The 16,522-nt window shown below is 31.9% G+C and overlaps 1 protein-coding gene across 6 annotated transcripts in view; it reads left to right on the forward strand.

The window, feature by feature from the left end:
* The window catches only part of ERBB4 (erb-b2 receptor tyrosine kinase 4), a 944,884-nt gene that overhangs the window by 699,323 nt on the left and 229,039 nt on the right, over positions 1–16,522 (forward strand). For 2 of the 6 annotated variants that reach the window (XM_036236253.1, XM_036236255.1), the window contains exons 16-17: positions 5,818–5,862; positions 5,983–6,057. In XM_036236253.1, coding sequence (XP_036092146.1) covers positions 5,818–5,862; positions 5,983–6,057 — 120 coding nt within the window. The remainder of the gene's footprint in view (positions 1–5,817; positions 5,863–5,982; positions 6,058–16,522) is intronic. The other 4 variants (XM_036236254.1, XM_036236257.1, XM_036236256.1 and 1 more) reach the window with 2 other exon arrangements.

Genomic DNA, 16,522 nt, shown 5'->3' on the forward strand with positions numbered 1-16,522 from the left:
CAACGACTATTTCTTAAAAAGACAACAAATCTATATTAGTAAGATCTTTTCTTTTTCTTTCCTCCAGAAGGTGAATAATTTTAGAATCGAGAGTAGTTTCATATACTCTACCCTCCTTCTGTCTGTAAAACCTCTTTATTGTGAGTCCACATGCATGTTCACATACCCACACAAATACATACACTTGTTGAGAATCATCTCAGATACTTTATATCTAGCAGGAAAGTATGAGATTCCATAAAGAGATTTTCTGCCAGATGAAGGGCTAGCTGTTAGAGGATATTGAAGAAGTTAAGTGTGCAACATTATTTTCTGCCAAAAGGACATCCATTTGCAGATGCTGCTATAATTTGCTGGAGGTCAAGAAATCAGCTTAAGTCGCTCTGTGAAGTGGCAGATCCTCAAAAGGTAAAGTAATATTCTGCCATTCAAATTTAAATTCAGCTTCGAAGAGCTAACACCAACTTATTGGTTTACACATAAGCACATAGGTTGTGGATACTGAAATAGTCACATAGACACTGTGATTCAAGGAAACTAGAAGGAATAAACTGCTCCCCTTGCAAGTTTTTAGCAACTCGGGTTAAGAGTATTTCATGAAGAAACTACTGGTACCGCTGGAGCAGAAGAGTCAGCAACACCAAGAAAAAAAACTTTGCCTGCTAAAATAATCATCCACAAGAGGGTTTTATTGTTTTGCAGCTAAAATTAAACCAGTAAATTATTCAATATAATGTTGATGTCAACAGCTGTTGCCATTCAAAATGAGGCCTTTTGCTGTTTTTGCAAATCTAATTACAATGGAGCCATTAGGGAAATGAAAGCGAGATCACAGAGCCATAGTCTGGATGTGTGGCTGGTGTGTCTTCCTCTCAGCCCTTTTAAATCATGATTATATAATAAAAGAAAACATATATTGCGAGGGGAAGTAGTTTTAGGGACAATGAAGAGATCAATTTACCACAGCAACAAAAGTTGGATGTCAGCCAAAAGGGAGTGTGAAGGTGTAATAGGGAACAAATATGACCAGATCATTTGAGAACTTCGAGTAAATAGAAAGATGTTTTTAAATTCACTGCTAGAAAATGATGGTGAGACAGAATTTAAATATTGTACACCCTGACATTTTCCAAGGTAATTGGAATCTGTAATGGTTGACTTAGTCCTGAAGGACTTTTCTTTTTGTTTTTATTGATCTTACTGTTGTCCTTTTTCTAATAGTCGTCATCTTATCCAGATGCATTCACTTCATGGAAGTTCCATGGTCTGAGCCTCACGACAGAATTTAGAATTCCACGCCCCCCTAAATTTTACCCTGTACACTATTGCTTTGCAGCACTGTGCTTTGAGATCTTTTGCTGAAGCAGTTGAGTGCTCAGTACAGCCAGTTCCTTCTTTTCAGATTGAGTGTGTAGTGATAGAGTCTTTCCCAAGAAGGATCACAGGGGCAGTGGGGATGATGGGACAAGACTATTCTTATTGCTAAAATGTGTAATTACTAGCCTGTTAGTAAGTGGGAGCTCACCAGGCCAGCTCCATTTTGGAAAACGGCTTTTCTTTTATATGGCAATATTATGTCAGCTAGATAATTCAGGAACCAAGTTAATGGAAATAGTCTTTCAAATCAGTCTTTTAAAAGAAGGAAAGTTTTTACTTTGAATAATGTTTAATGATTTTCCGAAAATAAAATGATCTGAGCAATACCTTAAAAGCACTTTTACTACTCTAAAAGTACGTTAAATATATTGGCTCTAATAAGTTCTTTAGGTACTTTTAAAAATAGGTTATCCATTTAGCACCTATCAGGAGATTCTCACTAATATTTCTAGAGGGGGAAAAAAATATATCTTTTTGTCTTAACTAAAGGACTTTTATTTTAGCAGCCTTTTCTCATTGAACACCTACTGTTTATCAGATATAGTGGTAGCTAAATTTAAAAATAGACAAGACACAGTTCTTGACCACTAGGAAGTCATAGTGCAGTAAAGTTTTATTCTTACAATTTATATATATCTTTCCATTAGGAATCCTTGTCCATATTGTGAAATGATTAACAAGAATTTAAAACTTAGGAATGATTTTCATAACTTGAAATCAGCGAGATAGAAATTTTTAAAGAGGACATGTAAACTAAATGTAGTATGTAATTAAATGGCCATAAGGGCTGGGATTATGGTTTCCCCACTAATGCCACTTAAGTCCATGATAAATGTCAATTTAATTTTGGTTTTTAGGCATGAACTAGGGTATTTATGTTTAATAATGCATTCTTTAAAAATGTTATTAAGTGTTCTTGTTAACATTAGAATCATGATTTCATTTTATTAAATTTCCTCAATACTATAATCTTTTTTAAATAGATTTTCTTTATTTTTTTAAATTTACATAGTAAAAGAATTTTGTTGATGGAGAGAAGGAAAGATAGGATTCTTGTAGAATTATTGTCTATACTCTTTTAATTGAAATTGTTAAATGTTCCTCTATTTTCAAAATTTGAAGATTTTGTCAAAATATCTCAATTGTCTTAGTTATATTGAAATGTCAAGGTGCTTATAAATCACAAGTCCTGGCTTATGTTAAATGGCTCGATATTTGAAATTCTTTCTTGTTGACACAGTTTCTCTTTCTAATCTGTCGATTTTTTCTTTGGAACACTAATTTTGTTGAAAGTTGTATTATTCCATATCCTTATTCAGTCTCTTATTTGAGATCTTGACTCTTCAAAAGATCATTTCCATTATTCTGTCATCTTGCTGAATCAATATAAATTGTACGTGCTCATTAGTTGCTTATGTAAATAAAGTACAAAAAGTTGAAATAGACTATACATCTTTAATTACACATTGACCTGTGTTTAGAAAGGATGATTCCACTTCAGTCATACCCTCATTCTTCTTTGTTTTCCATTTTTTTAATTTTATCCCTAGTTTATGTTTAAATCTCGAATATCCTACAAAATCCTCTCAACAAACTTTCTTGATTATGCATCCTGCCCATTCTGTCTTGCCTTTTATTTTTCCCTTGCCTCTATTTTCTTATTTTCATTTTTTCCTCAATTTTCAACAACCTAAAGTCTAGTTACCTCAACACTGACAACTAAAATACTCTCAGTAGTTCTTATTTTCTGACTTCTGCTTACATTTGACACTGATGATCACCCCATTTCCTGAAGTTCTCTTCTGATTGAGCTTCAGTGATTACTGTAATTAATGATTGCATTCAATTATATTTCAACATACTTCTGACGTATGAGCTCATCTCATGTCATTTCTTGGGTTTCAGTCTCAGACTCTGCTTTTCTCCTTTATAGATTCTTTAGCCATCTTAACACTTACGTGATTTAAACTTTCTCTTGTAGGCTATTTCAATACTAGTTATTATACTTGTAGCTTCTTCCCCACTCCCAACCTCCACCCTCCAGCCACAGACTCATCTTTCCAACTGCTGAGGAGCATTTATTACTGGATTGTAAAACAACCACCCTAAACTCTAGAAACATGAAATAGAAATTACCACTCTCTTTTGCCCCAGGACACACACAAAGAGAGGTGTTCCTCCTCTTTCATTCTCTCATGAATGGTTCCACTGTTCTCAAAGTTAACAATATGAGTCATTCTTAACTCTTCTGATTCTTCCACTTCCATCATTAAATTAGCCATAATTTTTTTTTTTTTTTTTTTTTTTTTTTTTTGTATAACTTCCAAGTATTACTTGAGTCTGTCCCTTTGCCTCTATCCTGAGTACCATTTTCCTAGTTTCGCCCTTCATTATCTCTTGCGTGGATTAAAACAATCTCTGTGCTGAAGAAGTCTGCTTGGCCCCTAGCTGACCAGGGCAAAGAGATCTGTGTAAAACACAAAGCCAGCAATTTCACTACCTCTTTAAAATCTTCCAGTGGTTTTCCATTGTTTGTCCCTACGCAAATACTTTTCACATTCTAGCTCCTATCTCCTGCTCTAGCTTATTTTCTCTGTCTCTATTGCTTCGTCTGTCTCCTTTATTAAATTGTGAGCTCATTGAGAATAGGCAGATATCTAATTCAACTTCTTTCTCCCTCCAGCTCCTAAAATAGTAGGAACACTTAGTAGGCATGCAACAGTTTTCTTTTTTAATAAATGAATGAAGCTCTTTCATTATTTATACTTCTCCTCAAGCTTATTTTCACTTTCAAATGTTTTTATCTTTCAAAGGCTATTAAAAAGACAGATTACAAGCTAACCATAGCTTCTAGATTCTCACTTGGAAATAAGTGGACTATTAATTTTACAAAATGGTGATGCTGTATAAAAAAAAAAGAAACATTTCGAGGAAGATATAATAGGAACCTAAAAAAAATAACTTCAGAATAGAGTAAAAGGAAAGCCATTTAAGATAATTTAGAAACTTTCAGTATTTAATTTTCTATTTTTAGACATTGTTTCGATTATGGATTATGGTATCAATTTAAAACTATGTGCTCTAGTTATTTATTTACTTATTTCTAAGACTCTATACATAGCATATTTCCCATATATCTGTAATTAAAATTTTCTAGAATTCTCAAAATCAATCCTCAAAACAAAAACAAACCAATTTTCCACCTAGTCTGAATGTTATAACAGATACTTTTGAAGCAGGGAAATAATGACTTTATTATTATACATAGTTTATTAGTTCATTAATGTTTAGAGTTATCTAAAGACATAATGGACAGTTTGACAGTTTTTAGACATGACACTTTTCTTCTTTATTATATAGTGATTTTAACTTCAGCTTATTTACCATTTTAGAAATTAAAGTTTGGAAAAAAATTCTTTTTATTACCAGCAGAATTAGATAGTTTCGTAAATCATAGCTGTATGATGAGTCTCAATAATACACTAGAGCTGTATGTCTTTGATGAGAGAAAAAGGAAAGAAAAATGATTCAAGTACATTGGAGGATGGAAGAAATGACATCTTTAGAATACTTCAAAATGAAATTCTAGGGACTGTACATCAGAATTTTTGTGTGCTTATACAATTTCACTTAAATGCTAATCTCAGTAGAGGTTTTTGTTACCTGGGTCTCAATTTAACCATTTCCTTGAAGAGGATTTATTTATTTATTTATTGTTTGAATTAAATATTATGTAGTGTAAAAACTGGTTTTTATTTCCTTGTTATGGCACTGCTCTTTTAAAAGAGAATGTCAAGATAAACTACAGTATGGTGAAACCAGTTAATTTGCTTTTTAAATCAAGTCATGTTTAAAGATAAGTATGTTTTAAAGAGACTCACAACCAAGAAATAGAATAATGAGATTATGTAAAGTATCCATGAGAATAGCATTAAAGCATGTTAACTCACTTTCTGCCAAAATCAATCTTTAGCGAGTAGTAACCATCAGGTTATTATATTCTATCAAATAGCTCATGTTTCCTTTTTTATTGATTTTTGTTTTTCACTTAAACTTAAGGGCATTTAGAAAAAACCATATACATAAAACCAAGTATAGCCATTGAAATATCAAGTTATTCATCAAGATATGTAATCATGAATTGATGGAAATGAATTGAAAGTATTAGAAATGAACTATATGTGTTTGGAAGTTATCCACAGAAAATGAGTAAATATTTCTTTTCTGTGGACTTGTTTCTTTGCATTCTACTTGGATGATATTTGCAACTCATTTCTGTGTATCCATCCAGCGATAATCTCAGTGGCTTTAAATTCATGGCATTCCAAAATTGTCTAATAACTATAATTAAGAATTTGACACAATTGGTATTCATCTTATTGATTTTTTTAATGACTAATTTTGTTTCTATTTTTTTTTTTAAATTTGGATATTCTGCAGGTGCATAGGCTCAAGTATTGAAGACTGCATCGGCCTGATGGATAGGTACTTGGTGTGCTTGCTTCCCATGTTCTTCCTCGAGGCTCCATGTGTGAGCACTGGTGCATGTGTGTGCATGTCACTGTGAATGGAGAATGATGTCTTCTGTTCTGTAATTGCCTGCAGGTGTAGCGGTCCCACTAGTCATGACTGCATTTACTACCCTTGGACGGGCCATTCCACTTTACCACAACATGCTAGGTAACATCTACCATGTTTCCATTTTGTCACTCAAATTCTTTCCCAGTTATCATGGATGAAAAGTACTAACCAGTTGGGTGAAATTTATAATATGTTAAATCAAGGAAATTATGAAGAGGCATATAACATTTTTCGAGCCACATTTCCTATTTCCTCGTCCTTTATCGATTATGACCTTAGAATCCAAATTAGTAATAACATTATTTTTCATTTTGTACAATTTAAACAAAATTAATTAATTTTGAATTATTAATCTAGAACTTTAATAGAGTATTCTCATTTTTAGTTCTGTAGATGATTGCAAAAAAAATATTTTTAAGAGGAATTTGCAAATGTTGATGTATTTTCGTAAGAAGTTTGTTATTTAATTTGATTTAATTTCTGATTTTATATCATTTTGAACTGGTTGGTATATATGCTCTAGGTATCAAACTCACCACAGACTAAAGGAAAATATAGAAAATATTTTTTGCAGGTCGAAGTACACATTGGAATTGAAAAACAAGATACTTCATTCATATTCATACAAAAACCTATGCATGAATGTTTGTAGTGGCTGTATTCAAAATCACCATAAAACTGTAAACTACTCAAATATTCTTCATCTATGGTATATCCATGCATATAACACTCATCAGAAATAGAAAGGAAGAAACTGTTGGCACACAAAACATGGATGGATCTCAAATACACTATGCTAAATGAAAGAAGCTATACTTAAAAGAATGCATACTGTAGGTTTGCAATTATATGGCATTATGGAAAAGGCAAAATTGTAGGGACAGAAAATCGATCAGTGTCACTAAAGGCTGGGGAGTGAGAGACAAGGCCAACTACAGAAGGACATTAGGGTACAATGAAACTGTTCTACATCTTAATAGTGATGATTGCACAAATGTATGCGCTTTTCAAAAATTGTAGTTCAGTACATTTAAAAGAGTGAATTTTCCTGAATATAAATTAAACCTCGATGAATTTGACTTTTAAAGTTTATATTTAGGAAAATAGTAACTTAACAATGATACATAGAAGTATCAATAGCTTTCTTTGTGAAACAAATTAATTGTATCTTTTGGAAGAGAGAAAGTAATGCTAAAGTACTATTAGCAAGATGAGATTTTGGATGAAGTATTGCCTTTTAATGTGAACCATTGTATTAAAATATAGCATATATAGTGTAAAAGTACACAAAACATAACTGTAAAGCTCAGTGAATTTCTCCAAGTGAAAAATTTGTGTAATCATTAGTCAGATCAAGAAGAAATAGAATAGTACCAGAAACAGAACCCCCTGTACCCTATTTCAAGTGTAGCCACTGTCCTGAATGCTAGTACCAAAGGTCAGTTTCCCTGTTTTTGCACTTTATAGAAATTAAATAAATTGAATAATTGTATGTACTCTTTGCATCTGGCTTCTTTTGCTAAATATTGTTTCTGAGATTCATCGATACTATTAAATTTAATCATAATTTTTAGATTTTATGGTGTTTTGCCTTTAAATTTTTTAAAGATAATCAAATAAGTGATATATCTTAATAATGTTATTTTTTAATGAAGCAAATAGAAACATTAAATTCTAAAAAGAAAGAATGTTGTAGAATTAAATGTTTTATACAATAGTGGTACTTTGGCATTTGGGCACAATCAAGACTAGACAATACAGTTGTTTAGAGAAAGGCCAAAATTATGAAAAAATGTCAATAAGAAAGAAGGGATGAAAGAAAGAGAGAGAGAGGGTAGGATGGGGGGAGACTCTAGCTCCCATCCCCAGGCCCAAAGGGAAGTTTTAGAAGCCAAAGTTTGTTTTAAATTCTTCTTATATTCATGAAATAACTTTTCCTCATTGAGATTTTGATCAAGTCACTGTACTATCACTTTGAAGAGTGTTTTTATATTTGTTTCAATGATTTTTTTTTAAAATAAATTATCCCGGCCAACTAATGAAAGACAATGTAATATGGTGGTTAATAGTGATGTCTTTAGAATTAGATTTTCTGAATTCAAAACCAGGCTCTGCCATTTTTTAGATGTATAACCTTGGGTGAGTTCCTTAAATTGTCTGAGCCTCACTTTTTTTCATATATAAAATAGGACTATTAATATAGTTTATAAATTGGCTGTGAAGATTGAATGAGTCCATGGAACAGTGCCTGGCTCAGATAAATCACTCAATATGTTATTTATTGTTTCTATATATATCAAGGATTTTAAACATTAGAGACAGGGAAAACACCTCCCAGGCGGAGGAGGGAAGTGCTTTAAAGTCATCCAGAGAGCTTTCATGTATACCTCTACTCCTTCTGATGGGTCCTTTGAACGAAGTGGGGCGGGGGGGAGCATTTCTTTCTTCTCCTTAAGATTCAATGTCATAATGAGAGCCACTGATATGATGGCAGCAGATTGCAGACAGAGACATATACAAAGAGACAATAGGTTAAAACCATACTGATAGATTGTGGTTTTCAGTGACATAATTGAGGTCATGTAACTTAAAATCAGGGTGTATTGTCAACATATGAAGCATACAAACCTGTAGAGACTTTTTATGAGAGTTTATCTGACTCAACCTGATGACTTGTCAGGAAGCAAGACAAGACCTCAAATACTCTGGAAAATGATAGTTTTGCAGTTTATTTTATATACTTGGGAGGAAAGAGGGAACATAAGGAAGATTAGATGAAGGTAGAAGAAGCAAATACAGGGTAGTTAACAAGATTATGTATTCTCTTGAGGATAGTTAAGCCTCTGAAGGGTCTAAAAATGATTTATTCTGGCCTTGCAAAGCTGACTTAACCGGAATGCACAACACCAATGGGCAAGACTTGCTTAAGGTAGTCGTAGGACTAAACTATGACTACCCATCATGACTGCCCAGTTAGGAATTTATGATCAGATCACCCTGTGATGTTACTTGTGATCAGATTCATTACAGATCCCCTTTCCCTTCCACACTATCTTATTATAGAGTTAGTATTCTCAGCATTTCAATGAAAGCGATTTGTGAATTTTAATCCTGTTACTTGCCTGGGTTCCCAGGCCATTCCCTATAGCCTCAGGTTAATGTCAAGGTTAATATACTTAATTCAGATTAGCTTTGTCCTAAATAGATAACCATGTACATTTTAATCCATCAATCCTATAAAAAAAATTACCTGTAGACCTTTGTACAGGTGAAAAGCAGGAGTTTGTGAATGTGAAAGCCTGGGTTCAAATATTGGCTCTACCATGTTTCTTATCTGAAACGGGGTGGGTATACATTTGATTGAAAGCAAAAGACTAATCGAGTAATATTTCAGGTCATTTACCTTTGTTTTTTTGTCATTTACCTTTTTTTAAAATTCTATGATAGTTTTTTTAAGTTTTTGTCTTAATCGATTAAAGATGAATCTTACATATTAGAAGGACAAAAAGCATGATAGAAAATAATTGTTTTAAGTTTCATGTTTTAACTGGGAAGTTATCCAAATGTCTGGTTTTCTTTTTAGTCAGAAAATTACATTGAGCATGTCAATGTGACCATTTTGAAATATTTAGAGTTCACACTCCCTACTGCTCCATTATGCTGCATTCCGTTTCTTAAGCCAGCAGGAAAGAGAATTGAAGATTTAAATGAAAACAGGTGAAATGTTTCCAATCTTGATCGACTTTCATTTTCTAAGCAATGTTATTCTATCCCAAGCCTGAAATTTGTGAATTGGTTTTCCACACTCCATTTACTTTACAGGCTGCTGCTGGAATTTCTTCCAGGAAGATTAGATAGGATAGGATAGATTTTTTTTTTTTTTTTTACACTTGTAGTCTTTTAGAATATACTACTTATAATGAAAACAATACTTGATATTTTGGAACTTCTCTATGATTTGCTTATTTGATTCAATGTCTTAAAAATAGCATCTACCTTTGATGTTCTTACTTTTTCATCAAAAATCTTATGAACAAATATGTTCAGCAAGTTTTTTAATTCTTTTTTGTATGCTATTTATTTTACCTTGCACATATGCTATTTTCATATATATTCTGATAGAACAAAGTATTAGATTATATTCAATTTTAGTCTTCTTGTCAAATATATATGCAAAGCTTTTTATAATTTTAGTCTCTTCTTTCATTAGGGTCTAAATTTGTTAATCTCACCAACAAAAAAGTCTCCATTGACAAAAATGTATTTTTGTTAGTTAATCTAAAATGTAAAATAGTATTTGTTTTTGAGTTTGTGACAGAAATTATGGACAGACTCAGTATATTTTTAAACATTTTTATCTGGCTATTTGCTCCAATTCATTTATTCTAGATTCTTCACAAAATGAAACAGGTGATTGAATTCAATTTAACTCTCTAACTCTCATGTAGGCGGCATTTGAAACATTTCATATTCCTGTTGCATTTTAATGCCTTTGTCACACTTTTACTTTATGGTATAGTGGTTATTACCTAAGAGGTCACATAACAGTTTATCTTTATTAGTGCAGCCCGTGTGTGATATATGGGAGAGATGATGTGATATTCCTGGGACCCCTTTCACAAATGGCACAATCTTTTTTCTTTGTTTGTTTTGCCCCCAAGGAACTAGTTCATAACTTGTGTCCAGATCAAATGGTCAAAATCACCCATGGATGGTTACCTCAAGATGAGTGGCAGTTGTATTGTGATCTCTAAGTCCAATAAATAAAATACACAGGCTTTTTATTATGTCCATCCTCAGTCTACCACATTTTCTATATTAAATTGACTTTTGAATTAGAGGTTGAAGAGGTGAAGGAGAGTGAGTTTCTTCTTTTCCAGTGACCCTCACTTCCCAGTACTCATAAAATACAAAAATTAAAAAAGAATTATAAGGCAAGAGCAAAACAGCTCAGTTGTTAATTACTGTCCATACAGTTCAAGTAGTTACTTTAAACAAAAGTGTTTAATGTCACAAAGTTGTCTGAGTGGCCTTTAAAATTGGATTAAAATTTCCATACATTGTTACCAAAGCTTTTAGAGACTTTAGAAACATTAATATAATGCTCAGACTCACTGGCTATAAAAATGAGACCAGCAGAAGTCATACAGTTGAAAGTCAAAAAAGATTTTTTTAAGAGCATTGACTTTGGGACTATAATAGAAAATCTAAAGATAGCATTATTGAACTGGGAAGGTGTTGATTATACTAGTTAAGGGTCAGAGTAAAAATTCAGTGGGCTGAGTGAACCATTATGAATACTTTTTCCTTCTCTCCAATGAGCATCTTTCTGCAGTATAGAAATTATAGTGTTTTCCAATTATTAATTTCTGAATTGGAAAATATCAGGACTGCTTACAGTCTATTATCTCAAAATATCTTAGGCTTCATTGAAAGTCATCACTAACAATCCAATGTCTTTTATTAAAAATGAAAGTCCAAAAGTGGGAAATACCTCTGAAGCCTTGGCTTTTTTCTTTACATGGATATGTATAGTTTTAAAAGTATTTGGCATGTGCTATCCCAACATTTGACCTCTAACATTTATTTTAGCGATATAAGACTATCAACAGTATTTACTCAGAATTTTTAATTAGGATTTTAGTAGATTAAAAATATTAAATTATATTTCATAACATTTCATTGCTAACAAATATCTTTTCAAGTAAGAGCCATCTAAATTTCAACTGACTGAAAAATATAAATCCTTGCAAAGATTTCTGTAGATGGTACATATAGAGATGCTTTGACAGTGTGCAAAGGAACTGAAAATATAGCAGATATGGCAAAACGAACAAGATAATTCTTAATAAAGAGAAATTACCTTGTGCTTTCCAAAGGACAAAGAATTAAATAGGTTGAACAAGTTATATATGTATGTAAAAAAAATGGCATCTTACTTAGCACACTACTAAAATATGGCGCAAAAGTTATCAGTAAATTATTGAGAGTTCTAATGTAATTGCTTCTCATTTAGTCATAACCCAAATACTACTGATTGAATTCCTTGGAATTAATATACTATAAAACACTGAGAGTTACCACATATAGCATATATATTTGATATTATATCACTCCTGGCATTCAATGCTTAAAAGCATGCTTTCTATGTGAAATGATATCAATGTTTTATAGAAAAAAGGCAGAATAATTATTTAAAAAGGTGAATGTTTGAAGATATTAGTGAATTAGCATCAAAGCTATCAGTTTGCCCCCAAAACCTATTTTGAAATTCAAAATATCATAGATGTGATTATATGTTTGATAACTAAAATGGTAAGGATTAACAGAAATGAAAACAACAAACTTTGTGATTAGGTAAAGTGAAAAAATTGCTCAATTGCTGTATAAGTTTTCCATTACTGGGTAATACATTTCCATAACTTTAGCAGCTTAAAAAACAAACAGTTATAAGTAAAAGTACAGGCATTGCATGGCTGAGTTCTTTCTGTAGGATCTCACCAGTTTGAAATCAAGGTGCTGTCTGAGCTGTATTCACATTGGAGCTTGGAGTCCTCTTCCAAGTTCATTCAGTTGGTAGAATCCAAGACCTTGCAGTTGTAGAACTGTGGCTCTCATTTTATTGTGTATTCTTTTCCATGTGCATTTCTTGCCATGAAACCTGTTTTATCTTGAAAGACAGTGACAGTAAATACAATTCTTTTCATTCTTTGAAGTCATAGTTTTTAATTCTCTGATGTGTAGAAGATTTAAATTCTCATTCGATTTGATTAAGCTTACCCAGATTTCCTCCTACCTTAAGGTCAAGTGACTTGGAACTTTAATAACATCTTCAACGTTCTTTCACAGCAGCACCTAGGTTAGTGCTTGATCAAATGAATAACTAGGAGATGACGTGTATATATATCAGGGGCTGGAATCTTGGGGAACATCTTCAAACTCTGCCTGACACATCTACCATGGTGATTTAAGCATAAGCCTCACAGGAAGAGCTCTTAATTATTCTTACACTCGGGAATCCACATGATAAAATGTAGACTTACAATCAATCAGACATACTACAGCTCAGATCTTTGCCTTCCCACATCCTGGCTAAGTGTTTTTCTTTATAAATTGCTTAATTACTTTGAACCTATGTCCTCATTTCTAACATAGTAATAGTAATAACTATTGTTATATGCTTATTATGAATATTAAGTGTGATAATGCAGTACACCTGATTGTATTTTTAAAAATGGTGAAGCAAGCTCCTAGCTAAATCTGAGAAGATTTTGAAAAAAAAAAAAAAAAAAAAGCAACTCTATTCTGGGAAAGAAATAAGAACCAGTATTTAGGATTTCTCATTTTTCCTTTTTTTTCTGGTGCATAGAACAATTTAGTTATCTAGGAGCTAGAATTCTGGGGGCCATCTTTGGATTCTACCTACCACATCCTACCACATCCTATCATGGTGATTTAAGCCTATAGCATTTCCAATGATACCGTTTTAATTTTTTCTCTTCCTGCAAGGAAGGAGCTTAATTACTTTCTGTTTCTCATGTAACTTTGCCGTATAATGACACTTTAAATATCAGAATAGTTTGTCTTACTATCTTTAGATAATCTATTTCTCATGTGCCTCAAAAAGAACCAGAAGTAAGCAATAAAGTATGAGAACTAAAGCCAAGATTCCTTTGTTCATTTATATGCTATAAGGTAGGTCTTAATATAATATACACACTGGTTTCAGGTGTTCAATACTCCATTTCTTAGCAGTAACTCATAGATAAATATTAACACCAAATTTATGGCTTTTCCATTTATTTATCACATTAGTGAGTCTTCTTCAAGAGTGCTCTATACCTGCTCTGTCCAATATAATAACCACTAGCCACATGTGGTCATTGAGCACTTTAAATGTGGCTATAAAAGGTTGAGATGTGCTGTAAAAGGTACACTGAATTTTGGGGATAGAATATAAAAAAAGAATGTAAAACATCTTTAACTTTTCCTGTATGGATTACATATAGAAATGGTAATAATTTTGGATATATTGGGTTAAATAAAATTTTATTTTAATGAATTTTATCTTTTTAAAATATATCTACTAGAATATTTTAAATAATATCCTTTTTTTTTGCATTATGTATCTGTTGGGTAGCAATGCTCTAGAGTGGTCATTATGCCATTTTGAATACTCTTACCAATGAAAACCTTTTAATCATACACTCATCTATGCAATTATATAAATAGAATATATGATAGATAATTGAAAGGATAGAGTAAACAGAAATTGTAATACTTTTACTTTTGTCTCCTCACTTTAGAGATTACAGATTTTGGCTTTAGAATGTGATCTCTGGACAGAGAAGAAGTAAGCCTTTTTCCTATGAATGACATTTTGGTAACCATTTTACATACATTTTCCTATGAATGACATTTTGGTAACCATTTTACATACTACAAGAATAGTGGAATAAATGATTTTGCATATTCACAGACGGGTGTTTATTATCTCAATAGGTTACAGATGGGACGATCAGACAGATACAAGGAAAAACATCTGTTTGCCTGAACTCATTGCATATACCTGTATATTTATATATGCACATAGATCCTTCTTATAAAGTTCCACCAGAGAAGACTAGAATATCATAATTTGGGTCTGTATTCAGAATTTCTGGTATTTTCTACTCTTTAAATTAAAAATTACTCAACGATTTGGAATTGTACTGTACAGACTCTACTCTCTTAAAATGTGTTTCGTAGCCAATATTTTTATTAAAACATCATTTCAATTTTTTATATGTCACAAATGAACAGTGCTTAAGCAGAAAGATTTCTTAAGTATAGGTCAAAGTTTCTATTTTTATGTCTGATATATATATATCTGTCTGATATATATATATATGTGTCTATATATATAGAGAGAGAGAGAGAACAGTTAAGATATATATATATATATATATTTAGAAGTGAGTCTAAAATATAAATATATATATAGATATATATATATATATATCTATATATATATTTAGAAGTGAGTCTAAAATATTCCCCAATATTATTTAGGCATACATTGTGTCGGGCCCTAAGTATCCTTTTTTTTTTTTTTTTTTTTCATATTTTCTATTTAACTAAAAGAATATAATTAACTGGGGCCCCCTTCTGTTATGTGGTTACATAAAGTGATGTGTAGATATTAACTCAAATTGCTCTCTTCATGCTTTTTTCTTATTACCTCAGCACATTTCCTAAGTAATCATTCTTTCATAAACATACAATTATTTTTCCATGCTATGTGTGTAGGCAGGAGCTAATTAACCGAGAGCACTTTGATTTACCAACAAAATCCCTCACATTGATTTCATTCTCTGGTACCATCCACCTTCAAACCCAAAGTGATATCATTTCATTGTAATTTCACAGTAACTCAGTAGTAAAGAATGAATAAGGAAAGAGAAATACACCTCTAATAAACTCTGAATGCTTGTAGCCATTGCATTTTTTATGGTGTTCTGTTCCTCTGCCCAGAGTAAAGCATACCATATGCTTGAGTCATTTATAGAATAATTATTGTTACTTTTAGTAGAGCACAAACCAAACAACGATAACAAAAACTTCTTTCCATAAAAAGTTTATTCACTAAGACAAAAAAAAAAAAAATCTTTTCTTTTTTTAAAGCACAAAGCATATTCTACTTTTAAAGCTGCTTTTTTTTTTTTTTTTTTTTTTTCTTGAACCTCTTGATCCCAAATCCTGGAGTTCAAATTCCAGAGTGGATAGCTAAATCATTTTATGCACAAAGAAATAAAAGACCAATGAGAAAACCTAAATACCAGTTATTATTTCTTTCTGAGAATAGTATTGTTTTTTTCAAAAATCTCAGATTTAGCTGCGAGCTTGTTTTCACCATTTTTTACTATGTATCTATCAGGTGTGCTACATGAGCACATTTGATTTCCATGATAAGCATATAAAAGCAGTTATTACCACTACCATTTTACAAATATGGAAACAGATTCAGAGTACAATTTGCTTAAAATGGTAAAAAAAAAAAAAAAATCTAGCTAAAAATCACTTAGCTAGTACATGGCAGTGCAAAGATCTGAGTTCAAGTGTGTCTGATTCTGAAGACCACGTTGTTTTCTGTCTGCCATGCTGGTTCCCAAGTAGAACAGTTAAGAGCTATTCCTATGATGAGGATGTTTGAATATTTTATAGCCTACCTAAACAACTTCACCCATTGTCTTTTTCTTAGTTCTAAATTCCTAACTTTTACCTTAAGCCTTTCTCCAATGTATAGGATTTTACAAACTTGTCTTCACACAGCACATTTTAGTCTAATAATAATCTAGAATTGCTTGGTTGGGTTGGAGCACTCCTTTCCATGAACTAAGCATATACTTCTGTATATTAGTAACATAATGCAAATATATATTTCTATTTTTTATATTTTAATACATCAGTAGCTTACCTAAAACATGTATGAATAAACTCTGGCTTTTTAAAAAGTCTTTTCTAAAGGGGTAGTTATTCTAGAGAGATTTGGTAAAATTACTGTGCTTCCATATGAGAACTACTT

This window comes from Rousettus aegyptiacus, unplaced genomic scaffold (assembly GCF_014176215.1).
Source record: "Rousettus aegyptiacus isolate mRouAeg1 unplaced genomic scaffold, mRouAeg1.p scaffold_m13_p_2, whole genome shotgun sequence".
NCBI classification, from domain to species: domain Eukaryota; kingdom Metazoa; phylum Chordata; class Mammalia; order Chiroptera; family Pteropodidae; genus Rousettus; species Rousettus aegyptiacus.